This window comes from Hyla sarda, chromosome 3 (genome assembly GCF_029499605.1).
Source record: "Hyla sarda isolate aHylSar1 chromosome 3, aHylSar1.hap1, whole genome shotgun sequence".
Classification (NCBI taxonomy): Eukaryota; Metazoa; Chordata; class Amphibia; order Anura; family Hylidae; genus Hyla; species Hyla sarda.
This window is the reverse complement of record NC_079191.1, coordinates 209,523,533-209,537,373: the sequence shown is the minus strand read 5'-3', so window position 1 is coordinate 209,537,373 and position 13,841 is coordinate 209,523,533. Positions and strand designations below refer to the sequence as shown.

Below are 13,841 nucleotides of genomic sequence, written 5' to 3'. Positions count from 1 at the left end.
AGCGGGCGGCGCTGTTGTCCCGCAGCTGCACCCCAGGCACGGAGCTAGAACTCATTTTCTTTCTGGCTTCTGTGACAAGGTGGCGACTGTTCATCCATAATGTATTATGTGTGGGAGATAAGTGACTGTCTCATGTAACCGTACAGCACTACTCCTAGGGTGCCTGGCGCACTACGCGCCGGTCTATGTGCCCCCTCAGCGGCTGAGCATCCCTCATTCAGGGAGACCCTGGCCACGCCCCCTCTCGGCTGTTGACGTCAGAAGAATGTATTGGCGTCATCGGCAGCTGATTGGCCGCCGTCTTGTGTCTGTCAGGGCTCGCAGCTGTCGGTGTGAACGGAGCCACTAATGTCCCCTCAGTGCCCCCCCAGTAATTGGCCTCATTACCCGTCTGGAGAGAATAGACTGCCCTCATTATAAGCTTAGGCTTGTGCTCCATGACGCAGGCTGTCCGGGTCACCAAGCCGGGCACCCTGTATGGTGTATAAGGAGCGCTGCCCGGACACATCGCTATGCTAATAGAGGGGCGTGTCTGGGAGGACCAGTGAGTGCAGGCGCCGCCACAGCGATACCTCATATATAAAGTAGTGAGGGGGAGAGCGCCGCACACTCATTGCGGATTACTAGCCCGAGCGGACCGGCCTGTGTGTACTGTACTGGATCGCTCCGAGCTGGCAGCATGGCAGAAGAGGAAGGCGGCGTGTGCCCGGGCTGCGACAGCACTAACTGCAACGTCCTCAGCTGGGAGCAAGTGCAGCGCCTGGACGCCATCCTCACCGAGACCATCCCCATCCACGGACGGGGAAACTTCCCCACTCTGGAGATGAAGCCGCGGCAGATCGTGAAGGTGGTGCGGTACCGCCTGGAGGAGAACAACATCAACGTGCGGGACGTGCGGCTGAACGGCTCTGCGGCCAGTCACATCCTGCATGAGGACAGCGGGCTGGGCTACAAGGACCTGGACCTCATCTTCTGCGTGGACCTGAAGGGGGAGGCCGAGTTCCAGACCGTCAAGGATGTGGTGCTGGACTGTCTGCTCGACTTCCTACCCGAAGGGGTTAACAAGGAGAAGATCACCCCGCTCACCCTCAAGGTAAACGAGGGCTACGGACAGGTGTCTTCAGCCCCCCCCAACCTGATGGGGCTACACATATACATGGGTGATCATAGCTGCTACTTGTAGTGCTACACATATACATGGGTGATCATAGCTGCTACTTGTAGTGCTACACATATACATGGGTGATCATAGCTGCTACTTGTAGTGCTACACATGTATATGGGTGATCACAGCTGCTACTTGTAGTGCTACACATATACATGGGTGATCACAGCTGCTACTTGTAGTGCTACACATGTACATGGGTGATCGTAGCTGCTACTTGTAGTGCTACACATATATATACATGGGTGATCAGAGCTGCTACTTGTAGTGCTACACATGTACATGGGTGATCACAGCTGCTACTTGTAGTGCTACACATATACATGGGTGATCATAGCTGCTACTTGTAGTGCTACACATATATATACATGGGTGATCACAGCTGCTACTTGTAGTGCTACACGTATACATGGGTGATCACAGCTTCTACTTGTAGTGCTACACATATATATACATGGGTGATCATAGCTGCTACTTGTAGTGCTACACGGGTGATCACAGCTGCTACTTGTAGTGCTACACATATATATACATGGGTGATCATAGCTGCTACTTGTAGTGCTACACATATACATGGGTGATCATAGCTGCTACTTGTAGTGCTACACATATATATACATGGGTGATCATAGCTGCTCCTTGTAGTGCTACACATATATATGGGTGATCACAGCTGCTACTTGTAGTGCTACACATGTACATGGGTGATCACAGCTTCTACTTGTAGTGCTACACATATATATATACATGGGTGATCGTAGCTGTTACTTGTAGTGCTATATATATACATGGGTGATCGTAGCTGTTACTTGTAGTGCTACACATGTACATGGGTGATCATAGCTGCTACTTGTAGTGCTACACATACATGGGTGATCGTAGCTGCTACTTGTAGTGCTACACATATACATGGGTGATCGTAGCTGCTACTTGTAGTGCTACACATATATATACATGGGTGATCACAGCTGCTACTTGTAGTGCTACACGTATACATGGGTGATCACAGCTTCTACTTGTAGTGCTACACATATATATACATGGGTGATCATAGCTGCTACTTGTAGTGCTACACGGGTGATCACAGCTGCTACTTGTAGTGCTACACATATATATACATGGGTGATCACAGCTTCTACTTGTAGTGCTACACATATACATGGGTGATCGTAGCTGCTACTTGTAGTGCTACACATATATATGGGTGATCGTAGCTGCTACTTGTAGTGCTACACATATATATACATGGGTGATCAGAGCTGCTACTTGTAGTGCTACACATATATATATATATACATGGGTGATCAGAGCTGCTACTTGTAGTGCTACACATATATATACATGGGTGATCAGAGCTGCTACTTGTAGTGCTACACGGGTGATCACAGCTGCTACTTGTAGTGCTACACATATATATGGGTGATCGTAGCTGCTACTTGTAGTGCTACACATATATATATACATGGGTGATCAGAGCTGCTACTTGTAGTGCTACACATATATATACATGGGTGATCAGAGCTGCTACTTGTAGTGCTACACATATATATACATGGGTGATCAGAGCTGCTACTTGTAGTGCTACACGGGTGATCACAGCTGCTACTTGTAGTGCTACACGTATACATGGGTGATCGTAGCTGCTACTTGTAGTGCTACACATATATATACATGGGTGATCAGAGCTGCTACTTGTAGTGCTACACATATATATACATGGGTGATCAGAGCTGCTACTTGTAGTGCTACACATATATATACATGGGTGATCAGAGCTGCTACTTGTAGTGCTACACATATATATACATGGGTGATCAGAGCTGCTACTTGTAGTGCTACACATATACATGGGTGATCACAGCTGCTACTTGTAGTGCTACACATAAATATACACGGGTGATCACAGCTGCTACTTGTAGTGCTACACTTATACACAGGTGATCACAGCTGCTACTTGTAGTGCTATATATATACATGGGTGATCACAGCTTCTACTTGTAGTGCTACACGTATACATGGGTGATCATAGCTGCTACTTGTAGTGCTACACGGGTGATCACAGCTGCTACTTGTAGTGCTACACATATACATGGGTGATCACAGCTGCTACTTGTAGTGCTACACATATACATGGGTGATCACAGCTGCTACTTGTAGTGCTACACATATACACGGGTGATCACAGCTGCTACTTGTAGTGCTACACATATACTAGACTAGTAGAGGACACCCTCTAGAGCAGTGTTTCCCCAACCAGGATGCCTCCAGGTGTTGCAAAACTACAACTCCCAGCCAACGGCTGTCCGGGCATGCTGGGAGTTGTAGTTTAGCAACACCTGGAGGCATCCTGGTTGGGGAAACACTGCTCTAGATACTCATAGCTGCTACCTGTAGTTTTGCACATATATTAGACTAGCAGAGGACACCTTATGGGTGATCAAAACACCTGCTTGTTGTTCTTCAGGTATATTAGAGTAGTAGAGGGGCACTCTATGGGTGCTTATAGCTGCTATCTGTAGTACTTTACACATACTATACTAGTAGATGGCCGCACTGAGGTCTTATAGCTGCTTTTAGTAGTACTACACACTACTGGTAGAATGACAGTCTATAGGTGCTTATAGCTGCTACCATGCACATACCATACTGGTAGACACCCTATAGGTGCTTATAGCTTCTACTACACCATACTGGTAGACACCCTATAGGTAATTATAGCTTCTACTATACCATACTGGTAGACACCCTATAGGTAATTATAGCTTCTACTACACCATACTGGTAGACACCCTATAGGTGCTTATAGCTGCTACTATACCATACTGGTAGACAGCCTATAGGTGCTTATAGATGCTACTATACAATACTGGTAGACACCCTATAGGTGATTTTAGCTGCTACTACACCATACTGGTAGACACCCTATAGGTGCTTATAGCTGCTACTATACCATACTGGTAGACACCCTATAGGTACTTATAGCTGCTACTATATCATACTATTAGACACCCTATAGGTGATTTTAGCTGCTACTACACCATACTGGTAGACACCCTATAGGTACTTATAGCTGCTACTATATCATACTAGTAGACACCCTATAGGTGCTTATAGCTGCTACTACACCATACTAGTAGACACCCTATAGGTGCTTATAGCTGCTACTACACCATACTGGTAGACACCCTATAGGTGATTTTAGCTGCTACTACACCATACTGGTAGACACCCTATAGGTGCTTATAGCTGCTACTACACCATACTAGTAGACACCCTATAGGTGCTTATAGCTGCTACTACACCATACTGGTAGACACCCTATAGGTGATTATAGCTGCCACTATACAATACTGGTAGACAGCCTATTGGTGATTATAGCTTCTATATGTACAACTGCATATGTGATATTCCAGTAGAGGGAAACCCTATGAGTGTTTCTAGCTGATACATGTAGTACTACACGCATACTATTTTAGTGGAGGGACACTGTGTGGGTGCTTCTAGCTCTCTTTTGTACTGCGCACAGATTGTACTGTTACAGAGAAGGTTCTGCAGTCTTCGCCAGTCAACCTGATTCACAAATATCTCTTGTTCTTGGCTCCCTGTCAAATATGTCCCTGTGCTCTGATGCTCCTCCATCACTGCGACTCTTATCGCCGCCCCTTTCCCTGGTTCTTTCTTTTTTTTTTTTTGTCAGCTGGGGCTCAAGACCAAGGGGTTGTCCACTTGTCACCGGGTATTGATATTGACTTGTTCTTGTGTTTGTCTTTCCCATTCCAGGAAGCTTATGTACAGAAAATGGTGAAAGTGTGCAACGATTCGGACAAATGGAGCCTGATCTCCCTCTCCAATAACCATGGCAAGAATGTGGAGTTGAAGTTTATGGATTCCTTGAGGAGGCAGTTTGAGTTCAGTGTCGATTCCTTTCAGATTAAGCTGGATTCTCTTTTGTTATTTTATGAGTGCTCAGAGAACCCAATGACTGAAACTTTCCATCCAACTATTATTGGGGAGAGTGTGTATGGGGATTTCCAGGAAGCTTTTGATCACCTTTGTCACAAGATCATTGCCACCAGAAACCCTGAGGAGATCCGTGGAGGTGGCCTTTTAAAGTACTGCAACCTTTTGGTAAGGGGCTTCAGGGCAGCTTCAGAGTCCGAGATGAAGTCCCTGCAGAGGTACATGTGCTCTAGATTTTTCATTGACTTTTCAGACATTGGAGAGCAGCAAAGGAAGCTGGAGTCTTACCTGCAGAACCACTTTGTAGGTTTAGAAGACCGCAAGTATGACTATCTCATGACTCTACATGGTGTGGTCAATGAAAGCACAGTATGTCTCATGGGACACGAAAGAAGGCAGACTCTGAGCCTTATCACCATGCTCGCCATCCGAGTGCTGGCTGAACAGAACATTATTCCCAACGTAGCCAACGTAACATGTTACTACCAGCCAGCCCCCTATGTAGCAGATGCCAACTTCAGCAATTACTATATTGCCCAGGTGCAGCCTGTTTTCACATGCCAGCAGCATACCTACTCCACTTGGCTACCCTGTAACTAGGACTGCCTGAGGAGGACGCTCCATCTCCATATTAAGCAGGGGCATACCCAGTTATGTAATAAGGTGTGAGTTTGACAACGATGGTCTGCTCTAGGTTCATATCTTTGTGAAGCTTGTGGTTCATATAGAATTCATGAGAGCACAACCAGGATGATAAGCTCCTAATAAATTGGGTGCAGCCCCAGAGCACAAAGCAACCTGTCGTTTAAAGCTAGCGTCGCCTCCTGTAGTATGGGAAAGGAGACCTGCTTAATGTAAGTACAGGTTGGCAGTCCTGCTCACTTTACATTTGATAGAAAGAGGTTGGTTAGTCAAAAGGAATTTGCAAAAAGGAGTAAATGCTCTTTAACATGTCCTTCTGAATTTCAATATCTGTAGCAACGTGTGAAGGAAGATGCTAGACTAAGCATTTGGTGATCTCGAGTCACGTAGAATGTATAACCTGCCTGCTCGCATAAAATGCTTTCTTGGACATGGTGAACTGCAGTAGGGTGGTACAGTACTTGCAACTGTAAGATAAGCCTATTTCCAGATATCTGCACCAATCACATTGTACAAATGTGACAGTGCTTAGAGAGATAGTAGCAAATGTAACGCTTGAGGACCAAAGATTTCTTAAAGATACATACCCAAAACAGGAGGAGGAGAGGAGATGTTATTTGTGTACCTGTTTATTTACTGTATCAAAGTGCCTGTTTCCAACATATCTTTGTGAGTAAACCGCACATTTTCGTTTATCAGGGATTTGAAAATTTAAAACAAAAAAGGAGTTAAAAAAAAAATTTCTAATCTAAATCCTGAACTTGTGATGAACAGTGCAGTACATGTCATATTTTTCCTTGGCAGACACTTGTAGAAGATTTATTTGTGAACTCTTTGCATAGTCTCGCAGTGAGTGAGACGGATTGAACTGTAGATACATGTAGCACTTAGAGAATGTTCCATGAAGATCTGAGTGTTGGCCAGATTCTCGGTAGAAAAGCCTTCCAATGAGGTTTCAGCTCAGACCTGGAAATTCTGTGAAATTAACCCTTCTGACAATGTCTTGTCTTTAATCATTCCCCTTTAAGAAAGCCTAGAGCGTGGAGGTGTTGGCAGATAAAGATCAGTCAGTGGAGTATTCTAGAATTCATTCGAAACTTAATGGCGATCCAATAAAGTCCTCAGTGGATCTCCAGTCTGCTCCATCTGTTTGGATCAATGCATTGCTGCATAATAGAACACTAGAGGTATTTAATGTGAAAACTAGCTGAATTGCACGGCTCTTGTAGCTCAGTCTTTGTCTGTATCATAACTTTGCTGTTATTTCAGAGTTTACAATGTTGGTACTGTAACGCATACTCAGTGTCTCTGAATGAAGCAGCTTTTCCATTTACTCTGTATTTTGCAGGCAGACCCTATATCTAATGTTAACCCTCCAGGAGCCAGGGTTCCACACATTATTTTGTATAGCAATACAACATTCATCTCAGCAGGGTACAGCAGACAGCAGGACACTGTGATAAGTAACGTATGGCAGCCCTGGACAGCCCCTTGTTTACTACTAGTTGTGATTTATCTTTTGGGCCTGCCGTTGCTCTTACAGTCTGTTGCCGCCATCTGATGTGCACAGACATGACTGATAGATTCAGTATCTGGATTCATTTATTGTTTCCCAGCTCCTGGAGCTTACTAAATCATTGCTAAAGTAGAACTATGCACTTTTGCCTGGCCTTTTGTTCCTCAGATGCAGGGTCTTCTTTGTAAATCACTGCAAGTATGGCCATTTGGACGCCATCATATCCATATGTTGCTGGCTTTTGTTAGTGACATATTTACTTGCCTGTTGCAGAAGTGAGGTGTTTTCTAGTTATTGGCATGAGATATCAGAAATTTGTGTATTTTGCATGTCTGATAGAACTCTTGTGCCAAATAAGACCCTTTAATCCTGGTAGCAGTGTGTTGACAGCTTAGTAACCTGTACAGATCACTATTGACACTGTGCAGAAAAGTCCTATTTAACCTCAGCAGCAGCAAAGTCTTTGAGCTGAAGTGCCGTCGGGTCTGGCAGTTTAGTGGTTAAGTCTGACTCTGGCCCCCAAGGCTTCTTTTGAGGCTATTTGCTGGGATTGAAATCCTGTCATTGTTCAGAGTTCTGGAAATTGCTAGATCGAATATCTGTCTCCCTTTTTCCCCCTTCATATCCAGTCTTTAAATGCTGTTTTAGCAGGAATCTGATTTGTTTACTGTAGCACCATTCCTGTGAATTTAGCAGGATCTGTTAAAGCTATTGCACTGCCACTCTGTTTACACGGACATTTCTGGCCTTTTCTGTGACTGCTCCTGTCTGTTTTCTGTTTGGTAGATGGAGAGCCCTCCGTGATTGATAGTGAAGCGAGGGGCGCCATTCCTAGGATGCAGACAGTAAATCAGAATTGAGATGTGCGTGTCTAAATCAAACAGTATCCATAGATAGATTCACAGGTCAGGAAGGGGATGGCTGGGGAAATAGGATCAGCTGGTGACGGGGTATAGCCACAACTATTTGCATTGCACAAATAGCTCATCTCTTAGTGTTAGGTGTGGAAATACATCTAGTTCTAGCACAAGCACCACTATAGGATATCCCCCGGTAGAATGCAATCTTTACACCACGTTTATTATTATTCTACATTTGACATTTCACTTAGTTCGGACATTTTTGGATTTTACGCTTGGCTGCAGCTGGTCTCCTTTCCAGCAGCCAGGACACAGATGTACTTGTTCTACCCATAGTTTATTTAGGCTTTAATGCACATTTTATTCATCATGGTTCCCAACCCCATTTTCTGCAGTATTTCTGTACAGCCTTTTCTTGTAGCAATCAGTGGAAATGACTTGTCTGTCATCCAATATGTTGCAATTGGAGAATTTGCAGGCGAGACAAAGCCCCCTTTGAAATCCTTGACTCCTTAAACACCAGCCATTGGACAGTTTGTATGGCAGACGGATTTATTGCTAATCTTTGTCGAGATAAACCTAATACAAATGTGATGAAACATCAGAACTCTTTCAAGCCAAACCATTGTATTTTGTCGCACAAAAAAAAAATGCACGGGTGTTGTCTAAGGGGAGGGGGGGGGCAGTGTTAACTTTGTACTTTCTTAATATTATTTTGCTTTCCACACTGATGCTTTTACTTTCCGTACATATATTTTATTCAGAGTTTTAAATGATTCATGTAAAATGCTTTGTACATGACTTGTATTCTGTTGTTGGTTGATGACTTTGCCAATTAAAAAGAAAAAAAAAATACAACAGAGAAAATTATAACAAAAAAAAAAAAATTTTCTTGAAATATTTCCTTGTAGACTTTAATGTCTTAGAGATAATTCTGCCAAAGCAGAAATATATTTTACATATCTATAACAATGTGTGGTGGTTTTTTGCAAACTGGGGATTTCAACGTAAAGTAATTGGAGATGTAATATGAGGTTGCATGCGAGCGAAGAAGCTGCAAACTAGAGAATTCTAATAGGAAGTAGCTTGGCTCACTGTGCTCTCAACCTTTCTCTATAGAATATGAACCCTGCCTCTTTGCAGCTGCAGCTTCTGCTCCCCTGGAATACATTGACCGCAAGCTAAGGACAGGCAGAAGAGCCGATGGGATACACGGGCTGCTGGCATTCATAGTTAGAGAAAGGATTGTGAATCTTGTTTACAGCGTCCAATATTTGGATTTGTTTTGTAAATAAAGAAGTTATTTTTTTCTATTTATTTGCGTAGTATGTCTTTGGTCGGAAAGTTCTATGGGATGGTGTCAAGTGGTATTCATGGAATGGCTGAGAATTGTCTGGTATACCAGCTTGTTAGTGGAAGCTCAAAAGTCTCTAATTCTAGTTCCTTTTTTTTTTTTTTTTTTTTTTTTTCAGCCAAATGTGTGCAGTCAGCTAGGAAAAGGCCTAGCGGAAACATGCCAAAAATGCTTGGCTCTGTACCCACTTAGCAATGTAGATAACCTAAAACAACACTTCTATTTTCTAACTAAAGGCAACCATTTCATATTTAGGAGGGTTTTCTTTAACCCACTGACAAGGAGAATGATTTAATTATCTGATGTCAGCCGCAATTCACATTCCAAACTGCTGACAGTGTTAGATAGCTGTTAGGGCAAGGAGACACACAGAGGGAGATTAACACCAGTGCAGAGGAAAAAGTGGAGCAGTTACCGAAAGCAACCAACCAGATTGTCGTTTTTTTTTTTTTAAAAGGTCTCTGAAAAAAAAAAACACACTCTGGTTACTATGGACAACTACACCAATGTCCCCCATTGTACATTTCATATAGCTGTCTGGGACAGCTGGAAGCCGAGCCTTGATCCCAAACCTCACACCACACAGGGGCCTGGATGCATTTTTGGAGAGTAATAACATTACAGGTTATGTATACTAGCTTTAAAGGGACAGAACGTTGATCCAGGGATTTATTCTGATGCCATATTTGGAGTCGGGAAGGAATTTTTACCTCTAGTATGAGGGTTTTTGCCTTCCTCCAGAGCAACTCCGTAGGGACTCATTAGGGTTATGGGTTGAACTTAATGGACTCATCTATATTTTATTTTTTTTTCAACCTTACGAACTATGTTACCTGGGCAAGCTTTATATTAGGAAACAAGGCTGGGTGCTGGAAGCTGAGCCCTAACTGTCAGACATGGAGAAGGGAGCAAGTAGGTGTTTCAGCCTTCGGCACTTCAGAGTTTTGTGAACACCTCTTTGACTCTGCACCAGAAATATGAAAGGCCCCATATTCTCCTTGCCCTAAAAGGGATATTACAGTGTCAGAAGTTTGAAACATGGATTACAGTTGACAGATTCCCTTTTAAGGTGATGACATTAGTAACTTATTTGAGAACAAGCCATATAAAGGGTGTATTTGCACAATCAGGTTTTTGAAGCCAAAGCTGGAAACCGATTACATGTTTTAAAGGGATTAGATCTTATGTGCTAACATTGAGGGGGTAGGGGGGTGTTTGTAATAGGTTCGGGTTCCCCTGACATGGAGTAAGTTACTCTGGGTATTGGTATGGCTATTATCTTATTTATCTGAGCACTAGATTTGATCATCAGGATTAGAGATGAGCGAACTTACAGTAAATTTGATTTGTCACAAACTTCTCGGCTCAGCAGTTGATGACTTAACCTGCATAAATTAGTTCAGCTTTCAGGTGCTCTGGTGGGATGGGAAAGGTGGATACAGTCCTAGGAAAGAGTCTCCTAGGACTATATCCACCTTTTCCAGCCCACGGGAGCACCTGAAAGCTGAACTAATTTATGCAGGATAAGACATCAACTGCCGAACCGAGAAGTTCGTGACAAATCGAATTTACTGTAAGTTCGCTCATCTCTAATCTGGATAGGCCATCAATATCAGATGTCTGAAACCTGACATCCCCACCAGTTAACTGTTTGAAGAGGCAGTGGCACTCATAGGAATGCTGTAGCCTCTTCAGTGTTAACGGCTGCCTGTCCTGCGGTCACTGCACTTTAAGTAGTGATGAAAGAAACAGCAGTGTTGTTCAATTCATTTGAACTAAATGTACAGCCAGGATGAGGAGCATTGAAGAGGCTTCTGCATGAGCACTCACCGCCTCTTAACACAGCTGATCAACATGATGCCAGGAGTCTGCCTTCTTACAGATCTAATACTGAGGGCCTGTCTGGAGGATAAGCCATCAAGTCTCAAAGACCAGATAACCCAGTTTAAAGGAAAGGCTTAGACCTTGTAGCAATCTGTGGTAAAATGTGCGCAGCACCACGCTACCGCTATGTGAACTCTACTTGGAATGGTAATGCTTTGGATTTCCCCTAGGGGGACATCCTCAGTGTTTCCACAGGGGCAATTCTCCACCAAATTGTGTGGATTTGTTGCAGGTTTGCTGCTGCAGATTAAGGTAAATAAAAAAAGATGTGGAAGGTTTTGATCAGTCAGGGTTTTGGTGCTAAAAAATCTACTAATATCTAGACTGCGGCTGTGCACGTCACTCCCTGGATTGCCACTTAATCTAACGTCCAACTTTTTTGCAGGAGATGGACTCTTTAGGCTTAAAGTGCAAGCCACCTCCTGAGAACCCAACTGTGCAGCACTGAGAACCCAACTGATTAAAACATTTCACATATCAATTTTATTTTCCACTTAAATTGTTGGAAATTTAGATAATTACTGATGTCAAATGGAAAGTCTACAACATATCCGCAGCATTTCCACAACATTAATCACATGTTGTGGATCTGAAAGCACCTGAGATCAATTCACATACCAATTCCCTGCACAATTTTTCCACAGTGTGTGGATAAGATTTCTCCAAATATTCTGAAATCGCGTTCTATGCTGTTAACACAACTCCCATTAATAACTATTGAAGTGGACAAATGGCTTTCTGGGCTAGGTTTGGTTTACCAACCACCTCAAGCAGATTAAAGGGGGTCAGGGTTTAAAGGGGTACTCCGCTGCCCTGCTCCCGGAGCTCCGCTCCCCAGCGTCCGGAAGTTTATTGTTCCGAATGCTGTGTGCGGGCTTCCGTGTTCAAGGCCGCCCCTCGTGACATCATGCCCCCTTCCCATAGACTTTCATTGAGGGGGCGGGCGTGATGTCACGAGGGGCGGCCCTGAACACGGAAGCCCGCACACAGCGTTCGGAACAATAAACTTCCGGATGCTGGGGAGCGGAGTACCCCTTTAAGGACTCTTTATCTATCACACATTTACAGCATACAGTATATTGTGGATATATCATACATATCTCAGATGGGTAACATCACTTGGGGGACTTATCGATACCAGAGGAGAAGTAGAGCCTCTTCTCACATCAACCAATAACATTCTTGCTTTCATTTTCAAAAGAGCCCCTAAACAATGAATGTTGTTTTCTCATTGGTTGCTTTACTTTAAAAAAAAATTCAGCTATTTCCTAAAGAGATTCTTCACTTCATGTATTTTTAGATGAATCTGACTAATCCTCAAGGCTAAGATGGGAGAGCATTGGCTGACAGGTGCCAAGCTGCTTTTCCTGTTCTCTGCTGTCAGCACAGTGCAATCCTACAGTGAGCTGAGCGGTCAGCGGAGACAGACTCATTGCTACGGAACAACTTCCTATCTATGCTTCTTCTCAGGCAACTTCCCTAAGTAGTCTGTCTCACAGTGCGTGGGTCTTCAGCTCTGGACTTACAATTAAGCGCAAAGAAAAGGTAAAAAGGAATAACTAAACTCAAAAGTCCAATTCTAATACAAAAACTTCTCTAACAAAACCCCTCACCCTATGCACATTACAATCTTTACTTTTCAGATTTTATTCTGGGTAAAGTAAACATTATCCCGGGACTGGGTGCCATCTTTTATAACTGCCTTGCCTGTCTTTTCGGGTGGATCCTCTCGGCCTGCTATGTTAATTGTCTGTGACCATTACAGGAGAGTTAGGAAATGTGGATAGCATGTTAGGCTGAATTCACATCAAGCTTGCGGCATAGGGCAGGTGGATCCGGCCAGACGGAGTCCGCTAATGACTCCGGTCTGGTAATTTTCAGAAGTTATTTTTTCAGGACTGAAAGACGTGGTCTGCTGTGGCAACAAATGTGGATACGGTCCAAAAAGTGACCTGACCTGTCACTAGCTGATTCCGTCCATTTTACTGAAATGAATGGAGTATGGCACGGATATGTCAGCAGATGGTTTTCAAATTCTCCTGCTAGCTGACGTATGCCCCAAACATGGTATGAATGTAGCCTAAAATGCCCCTCCCCCCTCCTCCTTTCCATATGATGCTCCAGGATGTACCGTATTTTCTGCCATATAAGACGCTCCGACACATAAGACGCACCCAATTTTAAAGGGTGAAAATCTAGAAAAAAAAAGATTCTGCACCAAATACAATGTAAAGCATAGGACAGTGGTCTTCAACCTGCGGACCTCCAGATGTTGCAGAATTACAACTCCCGGGCATGCCAGAAGTTGTAGTTTTACAACATCTGGAGGTCCGCAGGTTGAAGACCACTGGTATAGGAGGAAATACTCACATGTCCCCGCTGCTCCGGACCCGTCACCGCTGCCCTGGATGTCGCCCTCCATCGCTGTCGCCGCGTCCCCGGGGTGTCCCTGTCGCTCCG

At 44.0% G+C, this 13,841-nt stretch overlaps 1 protein-coding gene across 1 annotated transcript; it reads left to right on the top strand.

Annotated features, from left to right (window-relative positions):
• Positions 1-257: 257 nt before the first annotated feature.
• On the top strand, positions 258-9,421 carry TENT5A (terminal nucleotidyltransferase 5A). Its single transcript, XM_056565958.1, has 2 exons — positions 258-1,093; positions 4,946-9,421. The coding sequence occupies exons 1-2, from the start codon at positions 680-682 to the stop codon at positions 5,723-5,725; spliced, it is 1,194 nt and encodes a 397-aa protein (XP_056421933.1). The 5' UTR covers positions 258-679; the 3' UTR covers positions 5,726-9,421.
• The last annotated feature ends 4,420 nt before the right edge of the window (positions 9,422-13,841 follow it).